This window comes from Stylophora pistillata, chromosome 13, assembly GCF_964205215.1.
Source record: "Stylophora pistillata chromosome 13, jaStyPist1.2, whole genome shotgun sequence".
Taxonomy (NCBI): Eukaryota; Metazoa; Cnidaria; class Anthozoa; order Scleractinia; family Pocilloporidae; genus Stylophora; species Stylophora pistillata.
This window is the reverse complement of record NC_142531.1, coordinates 5,678,844-5,695,812: the sequence shown is the minus strand read 5'-3', so window position 1 is coordinate 5,695,812 and position 16,969 is coordinate 5,678,844. Positions and strand designations below refer to the sequence as shown.

Below are 16,969 nucleotides of genomic sequence, written 5' to 3'. Positions count from 1 at the left end.
GTTGTGCACATTCGTTTCATGTTTTTTCTAACATTTTTTTAAAAGAATATTTTATTTGGGTTTTTTACTATCTCGATAGGCTCTTTTGATCAAAGGACGTCAGTATGGCTTAATTTCGAATAACTTTTACGAGTAGAAATCCTCGTAAAAGTATTCATAGACACCCTAAGCCCTCAACAAATTTTAATCTTATTTACACCACTTGGTAAGTCTGCCAGACGAGGATAAATATCAGGAACGTTTCATCTTCTTTGCCTCGCCGATTTTTTGCCAAATAAGTGATTCTAAAACAACAGCAAGAGTAAGGCGAGGCATGGCAAAGCAATGCACTTTATCTATTCCTTATACTACGGTCAATTTATCTGCGGTGTAACTGAAGTTCAGGTAGTGTTAATAACGATCATTTTTGTTTATTTGTTCAATTGGGAAATTCAGCCGGATATCAACTGGTGAGAAAACTAAACTCGGTTTGTCAACATGTAGTCTCCTTCGCAGCCGTTTTTAGGCTCGTCACGCAACGCTCCTTCTCCTCCTTAGTGGGGAGGAGCGTTGCGTGACGAGCCTAAAAACGGCTGCGAAGAAGACTAGTCAACGTGTGGATAACGCCAACACGACAACTGATATCAAGAGGGCCAAGTAACACTCCGCCTCGTATGAGCAGATCGAAAGTATCACAAAGGAAATAGGGTGAGGTCTCAAAAAAACTGAGCCCACATGAGGGTACTCTAATTCTTTTTTAGAAATATTTAACAATTATTCCGCAAGCGCGCGTTGGATATGAGATGATAGATAGCAAACGAGGCGCGTAGCGCCTCGTCACAGGCAGCCCAAGCTCACTACGAGAAAAGCGGACGTGACTCTTACCGTGTTGCGTAACGTTTTATATTTAGAAAGGTTTGTATGGGATGTTATCGGTTTGCCTTAAAAGAGAGAAAAAAATGTCTTGTTTTGAAATATAATGGGCTCACTTTATTGCCTTGTTGTTTTCTTTGTTGATTCCGAACGTCTCAGGCCATTTTGAAGCGTTTTCGGCGAGTTTTTTGGCGGAATTATTCGCTTCGGGCGACGGACGCTTCTAAAATAGGTTTCCGGCCTTGTCTTTCTTTTAGCAGTTGAACACCAACATAGCGCTAACTCGCCGAAAACGCTTCAAAATGGCCTGAGACGTTCGGAATCAACAAAGAAAACAACAAGGCAATAAAGTGAGCCCATTATATTTCAAAACAAGACATTTTTTTCTCTCTCTTAAGGCAAACCGATAACATCCCATACAAACCTTTCTAAATATAAAACGTTACGCAACACGGTAAGAGTCACGTCCGCTTTCCTCGTAGTGAGCTTGGGCTGCCTGTGGCCTCGTTGGCTATAATCATCTCATATCCAACAAGCGCGAGTGGAATAATTGTTTAATTAAAACGTTAATTAAATTATTAAATTTTATTAAATTTTTAGCTCCCTTTTAACGTACGCTTGCCATATTTGTAGATTATGGTATATTGGCTGATATACCATAATGGCTAAGCCAATAAAAAGTCTTGAATTGCATTATCCAATGATCTAGTTTTTAATAAAATCTAATATCTCCTCAGCGACACATGTCGATCTTAGAGCGTCACAGAACAAGTTGTTGATATTTTCTTCTTTTAATAATCGGTTTATATTTAGCAGCGAAATTGCGCGGTGTGACGTTTTGGATTTCTTGCGCGCTGCATAATAAGTCCTCAATTCACAGAAAAATTAGCAAGATCCCATGGAGACCACTAAAAGCCCCCAACCACACCTCCGAGTACCAAACCTCTGAGAGTACTTAAGTTGCTCATATTGAATCCGCGATCCAACTGCGGTTTTCCGACATAGTCGCCATTTTGGATTTTAGAATGAAAACATTCTTGTATTTCGGTCGAATTGCTTGAAGATGTTTGGTTAATCGTTCACTTAACTTTCCAGTTTTTAACAAAATGGGCCATGGAAGTTCCAAGGAAAGTTACAAAAGTGCTGTGAAGAAACTAAGCAGTTTAGAATTAGCAAACATCGAGGCGGTGTTTAACGAGATTTCGACGAAGAGAGAGGATGGAACGCGACATGTGGAACTATCTCTGATCAATCGGCAAGATTTCGCTGAACGCTTCCGACTGCCTGGCTTTATTGCTGAACGCCTCTTTCACGCTTTTGATCGAAATGAGGTGCAGTACTTCATTTTCATTGGTTTTTGCAATTCTTGTCAATTATGGTCAGGGTTGATTATGTGCTTACTTACAGCATAGGTACTAACTATGATCTGATGTCATGTGTAAAATAGTTGCTATTCCAGGTGAACCAGTTACAGTTAAGTGTCAGGGAAACTTGAGGAGAAAAAATATTTGTTTGAAAAATATTGAAAAAACTTTTGGAAATGTCATGGGGTGACCTTGCAATGGACCGGTTCCTGCACGGGGGTTGGGGGGGGGGGGGGGGGTGTAATACACCTAGTTGCTTTATGCTGTTCAAACCGAGTTAATCCTTAACTCCCAGAAGTTATCTACCAATACTCATGGTCTTAAAATAAGTGAGGAGAATTTGCTACCTTTCTATAATCAAGAAATGGATAGATATTCTAGTCTTCTCAGATAAGGACGAATAAACCGTAGGCTGCGTCTCCTGCAGGGTTAGGGGTAGGAGAGGTTAATTTCCCATGCACGAGATTACTTTGTGGGGGATGTCCTCCCCTGGAAGGGATGGGTGGGTGTTGGCCCAGAAAAGCCCCCATGGGGAGTGGTCAATTAACCTATGTATGTATGTATGTATGTACCATGTATGTATGTATGTATGTATGTAATTTCTCCGTACATTTCCAATATGTAAGCTTGCAAACAAGGTATGAGTACAAACAAGCCTATCTGTGAGCTGGTGTTATCTTGATGTAATGCCAAATTCTCTTGTCTATTCTTCAATGAAATGTAAGGGAGTTAGAAGGGAGAAGTACTCATTGTATCCTGGGAGTTTGGGGTTAAGCTTCATAAGAATGGGGCATCTGTCTCATAAGCTTACTTTACCCTTTCAGCAGCGAGATCTTACCATAGAAGTTTCATGCTCTAAGATGCTCTAAGAGATATTGTATTGTATTCAACAATTTTCCAAAGGCAGGTAAATTTACAATAGGACAAGATTATCCCCAAATAGGTAAATTACCTTTCCCTATCCCCTACCCCAATTTCAGTGAAAAGGCCAGACCACAACACCGGGAGCTATATATGTTCCCTACTCTTTGTGATTACCACCTCCCGGTTAGCTCAATTGGTTAGAGCACTGGATTGTGTTGTACGGGAGGTCGAGGGTTCGAGCCTCAGCTGGACTGATACTCATGGTCTTAAAATAAGTGAGGAGAAATTACTACCTTTCTATAAAGGTAGCAAGAAATGGATGGATATTCTAGTCTTCTCGGATAAGGATGAATAAACCGTAGGCCCCGTCTCCTGCAGGGTTAGGGGTAGGAGACGTTAATTTCCCACACACGAGATTACTGTGTCTTGGATGTCCTCCCCTGGGGTGGGATGGGTGGGAATTGGCCCTGAAAAGCCCCCATGGGGAGTGGTCAACTGAGGTATGTATGTATGTATGTATAAGTGTGTAGGTTCTTTAACTTCCCCTGCTAACCAGTACAGTACAGTCCTTATGTGAGAAGAGATGTGTAATTTCCAGAGGGGTGGGAGGGTTTTTCAAACTTTCTTCAGAATCAATAGACTATTTTTAGATGAACACCTTGTTATTGGAATGCGGGCTTTCCTAGTTGCATCTTAACAGAGGAAAGAACGAAAAAAAAATTAATGATGAAGTGCTAACAATCATTGCATTCTTGGTTATTGATGATTTTATTTCCTTACAGAGTGGTACTATCGATTTGGAAGAGTTTATTGGAGGGATAGCCCTTTGCTTGCACGGGAAAGTGAAGGACAAGTGCAGATTACTATTCCACATTTTCAATCTGGTACTTATTTTTGATACGTATTACTATTTGTGCGAGAAAAATTATTGGATTTCGTTTGATCTGCAAAGCAAAATAGGTTCCTGCATCAATAAATCCTTTTAAATAAAGTTCCATGAGAACCTGCTGTTTTTTGTTCTGCATAAAAAAACTATGAATGCTAATTAAGTGTCAACTTGTACATAATTTTTTTTTTTGGTCTCACTCAAGTTATCCAACTACAGATCATTGTAGGTCCTTGTACCTTTGCCTAATTCAAGACACTGGAAAATTTGAAATTATTAGATTTTGATCCTTTGCTAATTATCTGCTGATAGAACAGAAAATTGCAAATATATTAAGCTCCTGGCAGAAATTTTTGTTGCCTCAAATGGCAAGATTTGTTCACACAAAATCCAAAAGTTACCACCATGGAGACTGAAAATAATATATAGATTTAGCCGAGCCTAAAAGCGAAGCTTGCATTTTTTTTCCCGTACGTCTTGTCAACAAAACTAAAGCTCCTACTATAGATAAAGTGCATGTTAACGTACCATCCACTAAATTCACCTCAAACCCAGAGTCTCCTCAGCTACGTACAAGTGTAGCACATGCATTGTGCTCAAACACCCGCTGGACAAGACTAAAGCCATGGCATTGGCATGCCTGCAGTACAGTTGACCATGCATACTAAAAGTAGCACCTTGTACGGATGCCTGTATGGTCATAAGTCCAAATTTTTTCAGCTTAGTGGGTCATTACCACTATTTTGTATAATTATGGGTCTATGCCGCATGTGCTGCGAGCTCTGCTACTACAAAACCTTCATTTTAACATATACATCCTGAGGTATATCACATCTGATCTCCTTCTCTGATTGCAGTCTGATGATGATGGTGTTAGCAGAGATGAACTGACTGCTGTTCTCTTAAGTTCTCTTGAGTCAGCGCAAATTATATTGGACAATGTGGAAGAAACAGAACAGCCTATGGAGGGGAACAAGACAGACAAGCTGATTGAAACTGTTTCAAGGTTTTTGTAATCAATTAGTTTGCCTGATTTTGAAAATTTAGTAGTTGGGTGTTGGAGCCTAGTAAGAAAATCACATGGTGGCCAAGTTACATTATCAACTCTGTTGATAACACCAAATTACCTGTATCTTCCAACACTCCTCTACTGATGCAGCACCACTGTTTCTTTAGAAATTTATACCCTTTATTTTTCCAGGGTTTTGGGATGGGATCTCAATTTTGAAAAATGTATACTGAGTGAAGGCAATTGAAGAAACTTTACCAGGAATGTAAGTTACCTAACATAGTGTTTGATTGGTTGATTTAACCACCATGACTTGTATTAATTCTGTTTCAGGATTGTCAGTGATGCATTTGATACTGGTAATGTGTCCAAAACAGGAAAGCTTTCTGCTAAGGTTAGTTAAATGTAGTCAATAAAAAATGCTCTGGCATGCAAATTTGTAATAACTTTGATATATTTAGGTGTCCTGACTTTTGCTTTGAACCATGAAGATCATTGTGGAGGCGCGGTGGCCTCATGGTTGGTGCGCTCGACTCCGGATCGAGTGGTCCGGGTTCGTGCCCCGGCCGGGGACATTGTGTTGTGTTCTTGGGCAAGACACTTTACTCTCACAGTGCCTCTCTTCACCCAGGTGTATAAATGGGTACTGGCAAAATTAATGCTGGGGGTAACCCTGCAATGGACTAGCATCCCATCCAGGGGGGAGTAGAAATACTCTTAGTCACTTCATGCTACAGAAACTGGAGTTAAACACCGGCCTGATGGGCCAGTTGGCTCGTAAACAGACTTTACCATGAAGATCATTGAATAATCATTTCTGACAACAATCACTAGGTAGATGTTGTCTTTTGATCTAGATATCATGAAGAAAAAAATTCTGATTTCAAGTCTTTGATAGATAATTTAGTCTTATCTGTGTTCTTAGGAGTTTGAAAATTGGCTTTATCGAAACCCAGAGATAATGAACAATGTGTTTGGCTGGCAATGCCCAAGTCCAGAGGGTAAGTTTTCAAGGTCTTCATGAAATGTAGCAGATTTTATGGCCAATTTGATCGTCTTTGCTGTTACACCCTGAGAGTTGTAGTCGCCCTGACTCATTTTCAGTCATCCTTTACAGCATGGATAGTTAATCCTTTAACCTCTAAGAGTGACCAGCATCTAATTTCTTCTTACGATGTCACCCATGAATTACTCCAAGGCAGGGCTGTGGTCTAGAAGCTCCCAGTGGCCCCTGGTGCCTTACTTTTGTTCTTGGGCGACTCAGGAATCTTAGTTTTTTCATAAAAAGCATATTCTGGGCACCCTGGATTTCACAGTTTCTGAGCACTGGGCTCCCTTCAATTTTTCTTAGAGCACAGCAATGCAAGGGTATGGAAAATATGTATACTGATGTTTGGGTCTAAAGAATTAATTTGGGAAGTATTTCAAACTCAAGTGAGATGGGTTGAGTAAAAGAGAGGGGGTAGAGACTTAGACTTCCCTTTCTCGTCCACCATTTCTCCTTCACTGGACTCTTATATCATACATGTTAGATAGCTGATCAGGATTGTTTCTAGTCTATCTTCCTCGTATAGGAACATGATAAGCTTGGAAATTTCTTTGTGAACATGAAAACAATCAATGATTATTGGCACTTAAGGACCCTCTCCCCTTTAATCCTGATCTGATTGTAAATTCTCTCCTCCAGCTGCTACACATTTCCTTGTAAATTAGTTACAAGAATTTGGTGTTAGATCAAGAGAACAACTTCCACCAATGAGTTTGAGTATTCTCATTACTTGTTTGTTGAATTGTGTATGGGTCTTACAGGGAGAAGTTACTTGTTAATCACTTCTGGGAGCTAAAGGGTTAACTATGCCTTTTTATGGACAGGTGGATGAAGTCATGTGAAATAAAAGTGAGAGTCCTTGAATTTGTGGATCAATGTCAGTATTTGAGCAACTGTGCACCCACCCCTCCCCTAACAAATTGACAGTCACTTGATAAAAAGTTAGGTTTAATATTGGGTTAGGGGAGGGGTACTGGTGTACAATTGCTGAGTTACTGTGCACCCACCCCTCTCCTAACCTAATGACAGTCACTTGATAAAAATTTAGGGTTACTGTTAGGTTAGGGGAAGGGTACTGGTGCACAATTGCTGAGTTACTGTGTACCCACCCTCTCCTTATCTAATGACAGTCACTTGATAACAATTTAGGGTTACTGTTAGGTTAGGGGAGGGGTACTAAGTTGCACAATTGCTGAGTTACTGAATTTGTTTTTTTTAGAGGGTCAGTGGATGAATGAAAGTTCACCAGAAACAAGTCCTACCAAAACAAAGTTTACCAGCATATTGTCAGATGAATCTGTTCAGAGTGTGGAAATTCAAGGGGTACCATCAGAGCAGGGTGACAACCGTACCCTCAGTGATTTGTTTTCTTCGAACACCAGTGCAAGTGGTGATGCAGAAGGACAAAGCTTCTTTGATTCTCTTGTTGCCCCAGCTGCGTCTGATCCATTTTCACAAATAGGGGGACAAAAGTTTCCAGCATCAGTGGAATTTCCAGAGCCAATTCATCAACCCTCTCAAAAACAATCAGTGCCAGAACCATCTCAGGGAGATTTGGAGTTCAAGATGGTGAATGACCAGGACACAATGCAACAAGTCTCAGATCAATGGCCTCCATTCCAAGGGGCTGAAACTCCCATGCCACCTCTTGCCCCAATTCCAAGTCAAACTTCAGTGGTCTATGATGATCCTCTTAATTCTATGCAAAACCAAGAATCATCCAGTCTCAAACTTGAAATTCTGAAGGAACAAAAACGCCCTTCAGCTCCGCCGACCCCTGAAGGAGAGTGGGTGAGAAGCAAACAAACTGAAGCTGAGAGAAGATCCTCAGCTTGGATAGCGACACCTCAGACTAATCAGTTTCTTGTCACCATTGGATCAGGTATGCTGAATCCAGCAGATGTCGATCAACAGTTCTTAACATCTCCTGGATTGGTTATTGAAGGTCCACAGGTTGGTTTCTGCTTCTGGAGTGTTTCTTTGTACTTATCTCATTTAGGTAAATGACAAATTAACAAAGTTAATGCCCACAAGCTTAGCAATGCCCGTTCTTATCCCCAGTCACAAGTGTAGGTGAAGGTAGAATTTCACGGTTCATTTCAGCTGTATCGTGGAGTTCATATGTAGTATGGTGGCAGTAGTTCTTAGTAGTCCTAAGCAGTTTTGTAGAGTTTGTCTTCAAGCACCTCCCCATTATAAGGCACCCCTTTTTTATTTTACTGGTCTAAACATTGTTGATGGGTACTTGGAATAGGGTCTTGTAGCTGGGTTGTTGGGATTTGCCAGCCATGGAGGCAGTTTTCTGTCTGAGGGCTGGCTCACTTAGGAGATAGTGGAAGCACTTGGATACCCCAGGCAGCCACTTTCCATTTAGGCAAGGCAGTTTTAATGGTCCATAGTCCTAAGTGCAATCCATGTTCACTTTTTAGGAAGACCCAGTGAAGGAGCTGATGTCAAAGTTTATGGGTGAACAGGATGCAGAAAATAGAAAGACACTGAGTGTTGACAGTGTTCCATTGGATGAGTCAGGGCTCAGAGAATTACTGGTATGTCAAAGGAACCCATCATTGAGAGTTCACAACTTTTGCATCCAGAACCAGTATCACATTCAAATTTAGGTGTACACCAAGTTGTTTCATACTCATAAGGCTTTGCAGTAACTCATTGATATCAGAGGGCCTACCTGTAGGGTGTGGTCACATGAAAGGTAGGTTGTTGTTAGTTAGGTTGTTGATACCAGTCAGCAAATATGAGATAACTTTGGCTCCATATGTCAGTTGCCATGGGTCAGTTCTCAGCTGAGCTAGTGGAACCACCTTTCACTGTACAACAGTATTGCCATTTTGTTATGATAATCATAAAATAGTTGATGCTATAGTTGTGTCCCAATCCCAATCTCCTTTCAGAGACAACAGTGCTGGCGAGCAGCTCTGGAATTTACCACCAGGTTCCTGACAGCACATGGCCAGGGTGTGGGACAGAAGGGTCAGAGGGCCTTACACACCCACAAGACCCTACAGGTATAGAGGTTTTGCACAGCAGCCATGTTGCATGGGAAAAAAATTTCTTTCTTATGCAAAATATTTTCATTGTTCCTGCCATGCAACATGGCTGCCATGCAAAACCTCTATAGACTAGGAGTAACCTTTATGGCAATGAACAACCTCTCATTTTGTTCACTCTCCCTTTACCCTTTAGGTAAAGCCTGTAGAAAATTTACAAAAAGAGATCCCTCTTTCACATTAAATGCAAACATTTGAATACATGTGTAAAAATGGCTGAAAACAGATGCCAAGAAGTTATCCCTCCCCTATTTGTTTTTCCTGGTTTTCTTTCTTGATTTTCCTTTTTCTACTCAGTTTTTGTTTAGTGTAATAGAAAAATCCGAGCCCCAGATGAGACTTGAACCCACGACCCTCCATGATCTAGTTGGATGCTCTAACCACTGAGCTACTGGAGACTCTATGGTGAACAAGGGTCAATTTGTGGGCCTCGACTGGAACCCCATCGTGCTGCTACACAGCCAAGTATTGGTCAGCGCCTGTGAAACTCACTAACAGCATCACGCTGTCACATTAAAGCATTCAAGTCCCATCTGGGGCTCGGATTTTTCTATTACACTAAAATTGTTTCATCTTTACATGCTCAGTTTTTGTTTACTTTGCAATAATAGAAATGATGATGATGATGGTAATGATATATGAGTAAGATCTCCATGTGTACAATTGCATAGAGTCATAACAGATGTGTTAATGTAGCTATACAAATTCTGCGTAACAAACCCAGACATAGACAAACCTGTATCAAGCAGCACGGTGTTAGTAGGGGTCAGTCACCTTGTATAAAGCAGTCAGTTTTCAAAGTCTGGAATTTTTTTCCCCTTAATCACTGTAATTTTCACCTCTATTAGGCAGTCACCTCTACAAAACAGTTTTGGTCACCTTTTTCTTAGTCCCAACGGCCTGTTTCTGTTGTTGTCCATCTGTATTAAATGGTCACTTCAAGTGTGACCACTCAAATAAAAATAAGAATAATTAATTTTTACAAGTAAAATTTAATCCATATTTATCTTCCAAAATCAATGTTAGTAGTATTTTTGAGCTAGATTTTGTACATTAAGTGGTCAGTTATGGCCTGAAATGGCATCCTTTATCATTTTTTTTTTCCTGTGGAACCTGTATTAGCTACTGAGTATGATTGGGAGTCAAAAGAGGCATTCAATAATTAAAATCACCTATAAAGAGTTCTAGTTTTAGTAAAGGTACTAGGATTTTCTTTGTGTCACAAACATTTTTCTATGAAGATTTTGTATCAGATGTTGACTTTATCCCAAGCATGGTTCCTTAAATGGTTTTGTATGCTCCCCTCTCCCGTCAGTTCCCACCATTTTTCTTGTTTGTTGATACTTCCATATGGAGGGAATTTAATATGACTTAAGGGGAGGGAGGGGTAGTTACTATGGGGTCTCACTGATGAGCTGGTCTTCTTGTCACCTACCTACAGGTTTGGTTTTGTAGAATAGCTCTTTTGTTCAAGCTACAGATGTTTAGTACTGCCGAGGTTGAATTAGAAGCCTTTGGAAGTTTTAACCAGCCTGACCAGTTTTATGAGTTTTACCCTGATACATATCCAGGAAGAAAAGGTACGTGTCGAAGTGATACCATTTCTTTTTTTTTTTTCGATGAGGTGAATTAAGGTTCTCAGCTATACGGATCCCCTCGTCTGCAGAGTTTAATAACTAAGCTCCGTTCAAAGCGAAGTCTTTACTCCCTTTTTTTCTGTGGTTTACAGGGTCTATGGTACCATTTTCATTGCGGATTTTGCAGGCAGAACTACCCCAGTACATGGGTCGACCAAAGGATGCCCTAGACAACCTTTATGAGCTGCTAAGGACATGCTGTAGGATTCAGAAAAACTTGCAGGACAATCTGACCGAGGAGGGTGGTCAGGGGGAGATGACACCCGAGAACAGATTGGGTAAAGTAAATCCCACATGACACAGAAATGTTCAATTTGGTGTTGAAAGCTGAGTGTCGAAAGTGATACGTTTTCTGCCACTTTAGACCCTTCACTGTAAGTTCTTGTTGGCTCCTTGTAACAACATCCTCTGTCTGAACCCGAGGTGCTGATGTGATTAATTTAATGCTGTTATTACTAAACTAAATGAAAAAAATGCATAATATATGAAAAAGTCATTTACCGTTTGTTGTTGTTGTTGTTTATTTTTTCAGCTGCTATAGAGTTGTGGATCTCCAGAGAGGTGCGCCTTCTGTATTCGATAGGAAACTGTTTTCTTGGGATGAAGGTGAGATGAACTAAATTTCTATTATATTTCTTTTCTTAAGTATAATTCTCTTAGCCTATCTACAAGGTAGAGTATAGTATATAGAGGCGAGAATTATTATCCAGATCTCGGGAGTCAAAGGGTGAATGGATCAGCGCAATATCGAAGATGGAGGATGACTTAACGTTATTTTATTTTATTGTAGCCTCTGTTATTGTTGATGTCGGATTATTGCACCGTGAAAGAACACAGATTTCGCACGCTGGGCAATATGATTAGGAATAGTTTTTTTTTATCAGAAATACTAAAAGAAGCTGACTTTAACTGGTCTTTTCATGAAAAGTAACTTTTCTGTACTGGGTTACTGCGATTTTTTTTTTTTTCTTGCGCATTCAAACTCGTTTCCACAGAAGGCCTGCTGAATGATACCAAGTGCTAACCACATATTTACAATATTTTCAAACCTACAGGATTACAGTTTAGCTGTGACAGTGTTCAAGTCTATTATGGATAAAGATCCTTCTTGTGCATTCAATTTGTTATCTGGAATAGGAAGAATCTACTTACAGGTAAGCCGCGTAAGTTATTTATATATTTTACCTCCATTTTTAAGTCTGTTGCCTAAGACTCATTTTCTTCGTAAACCCAAAATGGGCGCGGGTATTGAGACTGAGGCAAATTTACTGAGCCGCGGGAAAACGCATGCGACCAATCGACTGTTGGAACTTCCTCATCTGATTGGCTGAGAGGGTGCGGGAGTTTTCTTAACCAATCATAGAGTGTAGTTGAAACTAAACCTGAGAAATCTCGGCCAATCAGAAAAAGATAAAGATCACAAGTAGCCAATGAGAACTGAGGGCAAAAAAAGCGGGAAAACATCATCGGAAGAGATTTTGCGCGAGTTTTCTTGAGTAATCACATATTGTACTGAAACAATACTTTAGAAATCCCGAATTTCTTTCGACACTCTGTTGGATGTTACCTTGTGCGATGTTTGTTTACAGCTTGGAGACTTGGAAACGGCACAGAGTTATTTCAAGCAGGTGGAATCAAAAGCGACTGGTGACCCAAACTCACTCAGCAGTGTAGTCATGAATAAGTAGGTGCTCACTTTGGAAAATTTTTTTGTGACAAGTTTAAATCTGGTCACCCTTCCTTTCCCAATTCGCATGGGAGTCCAGCTTGTAATGATATCGTTGTGCTGCGTCTGCGGGAAAAGTTAATTTTAAACCAGAATTTTAAAGGGTTGAATGATTTGCAGGAGCAAAGTTTAGAATGGCGGCTTTTCGATCGTTAGCTTTATGGAGGAGCAGTAAAGAGTTACCTGACTACACTTCCTTTACTGAAGGATTGCGCGATGCCAGAAAACGTAGCGCGTACTAGGTCCCATTAAAAAAAATCATGCGCCAATTTTTCTCCCATTATTTTGTGTAGGTTTAACTCTTAATATCAGTTCTCCATACCGTTCTCTATACATTTCCTATGGTGCATGTATGGAGAATTTGTCCAACAGTCAAGGGCTTCTTTAGTTCGCATCACAACACTTTTCGGGGGACTTTGGCCGGACTGCATCAGCAGTTTTCAAACAGTCGAAGGAAACTTATTTGAAGATGCCCCTCCCCCCCCCCCCCCCACAATTCCCAGTAAACAGGCCAGACCACATCACAGTAATCTCGTGAGTGGGTTCTTTAACGTCCCCTGCCTAACCAAATTAAAGAAATTAATAGATGCAGGAGACGGGACCTACGGTTTATTCGTCCTTATCCGAGAAGACTAGAATGTCTATCCATTTCTTGATGTTACAGAAAGGTAGCGCATTCTCCTCAGTTATTTTAAGACCGTGAGTGTTGGTCCGGCCGGGGCTCGAACCATCGACCTCGACCTCCCGTACGACAGTCCAGCTAACCGGGAGGCGGTTAACATTTCCTTTATTGTTATGATCACAATGTTTACTGTGGTGTGAAATTAGGTGCTTTTGCTCAGAGCAAGCAAAGAACATGAAAAGATTTCGATTACAAACGCGCTAATTCCTAGTGTTGAATGAACAAACAAAGTAAATTCCTACCAACGTGGGAGAGGTTCTTGTTGCCGGCTCAAAGTTTTTCTTATTCCCGAATAGGGGCTTGCTTGCGTTATCTGCTGGATCATATGATGAAGCTCATAGACATTTTATAGCTGCTACTAAATTGGATCCCTATAGTTCGGTGGTAAGTGTTTACATTGACTCTTAGTAGCTGCTAGACTGAATTTTATTCGGCCCCAGTCTTTAACACCCTGTCCAGTCTCGCCTTTAAACCTTAATTCTCCATTGTCTTGGTTTTAACTATGAGTTTTCTCTTAAACGGTTTTTTGTTTTGTTTTGTTTTTTGTGGTTATTTTTTGTCTTTTTGGGCGCAGGCCATCAACAATGTGGCTGTTTGTTTGCTTTATCTCGGCAAGCTAAAAGAGGTAAGTCTGATATACCATATACCGTAAATGCTCGAATTAGCGCCCAGCCTCAAATAAGCGCCCCGCTTCGAATTAGCGCCACTCCTAAGGCTCAAAATTTGTACTTAGCGCCCCCCTTCAAATAAGCGCCCCCCCTCCCCCGAGAAAAAAATCAGTTTCGGTACTCGGTACGATATACCAGACGTATACGGTCTATACGGTTCTTTTAATAAAATGTGACATTGTTAAATAGAATAAATAGTAATGTCCTTTCAAAGTCGCACGGGTTTGCTTCTCATTTCCTTGATAGAAATATCCATGTGAGCACATAGCTGCTTCACTTTATCAATTTCCTCGTAAAACTTTGCTCCCAATAGAAATAAAGATAGAGTCATTTTGAGGCTAAAAATTGATAAACGAAGTAAGCGCCCAGCTTCAAATAAGCGCCCCCCTCTCGCCTTAGAAAATCATAATAAGCGCCCGGGCGCTAACTCGAGCATTTACGGTAGTTTATTGCCTTCTCATAAAACAATGCTATAGTGCATTTGAAACTGTGATGTTTGTTTGTTTGTTGAACGATCGCTTTCATTCAATGTCAATCCTTGAATCCATTGTAACTTCATCACAACGAATTTGAAACAAACGTCTTAACAATCGACTTTCAATCGCCGACCGAAACGTGCACAGGTGGTTATGTGCTTTGAAAAAAGCTGTTAATTTGTTTATGCCACCAAAAAAGTATTCAATTGGTTCAAATTAGAGCAAACTAAAAAGCAACGGGTGTGGTGTCGACGATCGATCAGACAACGTCATGCATCCAGTTTCTCTAAGTAGCAACGTTGCCATGAAATCAGTCTTAATAAATCATGATTCACCGTTGGGTAATTAAAAAAACCCCAAATATGGCAAAGAACTAGAAAAGACGGCAGCCATTCACAAACGCAAGAAAGGCGAAAGCCCAACCAATAATCGACTTTTATTTATTTCTTGATTGGCTTGGGTAAATGATGGTGCTTGTTTTGATTGTTGGAAGAGCCCAAGAGAAAAGTGACTAGTTACAGAACTCAGACAGTTGTCCGAAAAGGTGTTTTCCTGTAACTGAAGATAGCTCATTCGTTTCTTATTCTGTGGTTATTCTTTTCAGGCGCTTTCTTTACTGGAGAGGATCATCTGGAAAGACCCTAAAACAAATCTTCAGGAAGGGCTTCTTTTTAACCTGTGTACCATTTACGAACTTGAATCGTCCTACAGCATGCAGAAGAAGCAAAAGCTTCTAGAACTGGTCGCCCAACATCGAGGAGATGGCTTTAATACTTCCTGCCTGAAGATTGCTTGACACTGGCACGCTCTTCACTCTGTAACACTTTCGTTGCCCTCATGCAACACATCGGCGAGGAAGAAAAAACATTCTTGAAACTGTGTTGCGCTCGAAATTATGAATAGTTACTTAACAATAGAAACAATAGGGACTTTAAGCAGTCCGGACGGTAACGCCACGGAAGGCCTCAATTAAAAAATGAGATTCTCGCTCGCAGCTCCGAGAAAAAGAGACGCTGCTACGAAGCTCGGCCAATCTCGCTGCTTCGCAGCCTGAAAGTATTGTAAACAGGGAGAAAAAGAGAAACCTCTGGAGCCAGGGTAACTTTTAGTTAGAATTTCGAAAATGGTTACATGTGTTTACCGTCTCATAGGGCGCCAGACTTCAAACTCAACATAACGCATAAAAGTAGCGTTGAGTTCCAAATGTAAATTAAAATAATTTGCCGCCGCGGTTTCGCTTCGCAGACGACGCAAATTTTGGTGATTTCACGTTGTTGTTTTGCAAAAGACGGCTAAGAAATGTACAAAGTTTTAAAACGTACGTGCTAGGTTATTGTTCTGCCAATTAGATCTATTGTTTTTCCACGTTCTCGTTTCCATCGCCGTCGTGGTTTGCTTAAAGTCCCTAATGAGCTTAGATAGCATTACGGACCCTGAACGCCAACTGTGAATTAAACCTCTAAATTTTCTTAATGTGACATTTACCATCAGTGTTAGTACTATCATTCCTTTTTTCGTTACTTCTTATCTCCTTAGTGTTTTTTTACCTACGCAAACAATTGTTCTAAGAGATGCAATGAAATATATGAAGTTCATATATTTTGTACTGCGGTATTAGATACATATGATGCACGATCCTCCCAGTAGATATCTAATACCGCAGTACAAAATATATGAACTTCATATATTTCATTGCATCTCATTTATCACTTTCACAGGTTTATTACGAATCAACTTAACGGCCTGCTCCCAGTTGGCTTGTTAGCGCAATTGGTAGAGCGCTGCACTAGTATCGCAGAGGTCAGTGGTTCGAATCCCGTACAGGCCTGATTTTTTTCAGGTCTGATTTTCGCTATTGCTTAAATAGCGCTATCTACTGCGAGGATCGTGCATCATATGTATCTAATACCGCAGTACAAAATATATGAACTTCATATATTTCATTGCATCTCATTTATCACTTTCACGGGTTTATTACGAATCAACTTAACGGCCTGCTCCCAGTTGGCTTATTAGCGCAATTGGTAGAGCGCTGCACTAGTATCGCAGAGGTCAGTGGTTCGAATCCCGTACAGGCCTGATTTTTTTCAGGTCTGATTTTCACTATTGCTTAAATAGCGCTATTTACTGTGAGGATCGTGCATCATATGTAATTGTTCTTAGAGCAACAAGTTTTATAGAGCTCAGGGAGAATTAACTCCAACCAGCGATGTTTTCATTTGTTTTGGGTGATTAACAGTTGGATGAATTGCGTATCCCCCCTCCCCCCTCGCAATCATTTCAGTAGTGCTCTCAACCACTTCTTGATTTCTTAGTAGCCGGTGGCAGTCCAACGGTCAGCGGAAACGAGCGGAAAAGCAAGCGCGCGATGAACGCAGGGGTCTACGCACCCGTTTCCCTGACAACTAAGACCGCGGTTTGTTTTTTTGCCTGCCAGAGCGACTAAATTTTCCCCTCTGACTGAAGGCCTGGAACAAGCTATTTTGATATCAAAGACGGGTATTGTGCTGCTTCCGTTAATATTTTCCATTGCCAGTTTGTTTTAAATCGGAAGCGAAAGACAGCCTTAAAACAATTACGGTTCTTTCAAAGCCGCTTTATGTTAACAAGAGTTAATGACCTGTAGCACATTGTGTCCTGCCAAGGTCCAATTTAGAATATTTCTTTAATCAAAGTGGAATCGGAAGGACTAAAG

At 40.6% G+C, this 16,969-nt stretch overlaps 1 protein-coding gene across 2 annotated transcripts; it reads left to right on the top strand.

The window, feature by feature from the left end:
- The first annotated feature begins 1,834 nt into the window (after nt 1-1,834).
- On the top strand, nt 1,835-15,752 carry LOC111337755 (trafficking protein particle complex subunit 12). 2 transcript variants are annotated; one of them, XM_088742659.1, is made up of 16 exons: nt 1,835-2,183; nt 3,863-3,964; nt 4,824-4,972; nt 5,309-5,369; nt 5,901-5,976; nt 7,243-7,976; nt 8,453-8,569; nt 8,930-9,043; nt 10,527-10,665; nt 10,815-11,000; nt 11,255-11,328; nt 11,778-11,876; nt 12,312-12,406; nt 13,427-13,514; nt 13,705-13,755; nt 14,879-15,752. In XM_088742659.1, the coding sequence occupies exons 1-16, from the start codon at nt 1,959-1,961 to the stop codon at nt 15,068-15,070; spliced, it is 2,502 nt and encodes an 833-aa protein (XP_088598785.1). In that variant the 5' UTR covers nt 1,835-1,958; the 3' UTR covers nt 15,071-15,752. The 2 variants fall into 2 exon arrangements, with proteins under 2 accessions (XP_088598785.1, XP_088598786.1); XM_088742660.1 differs by lacking the exons at nt 1,835-2,183; nt 3,863-3,964; nt 4,824-4,972 and adding an exon at nt 5,013-5,240.
- Nucleotides 15,753-16,969: the final 1,217 nt, after the last annotated feature.

Bases quoted from the DNA above. Each gene is read 5' to 3' on its own strand.
- LOC111337755 (XM_088742659.1), top strand. From the start codon at position 1,959: ATGGGCCATGGAAGTTCCAAGGAAAGTTACAAAAGTGCTGTGAAGAAA. The intron at 8,570-8,929 runs GTATGTCAAAGG...ATCTCCTTTCAG, and splicing joins CAGGGCTCAGAGAATTACTG to AGACAACAGTGCTGGCGAGC. The intron at 11,329-11,777 runs GTGAGATGAACT...TCAAACCTACAG, and splicing joins ACTGTTTTCTTGGGATGAAG to GATTACAGTTTAGCTGTGAC.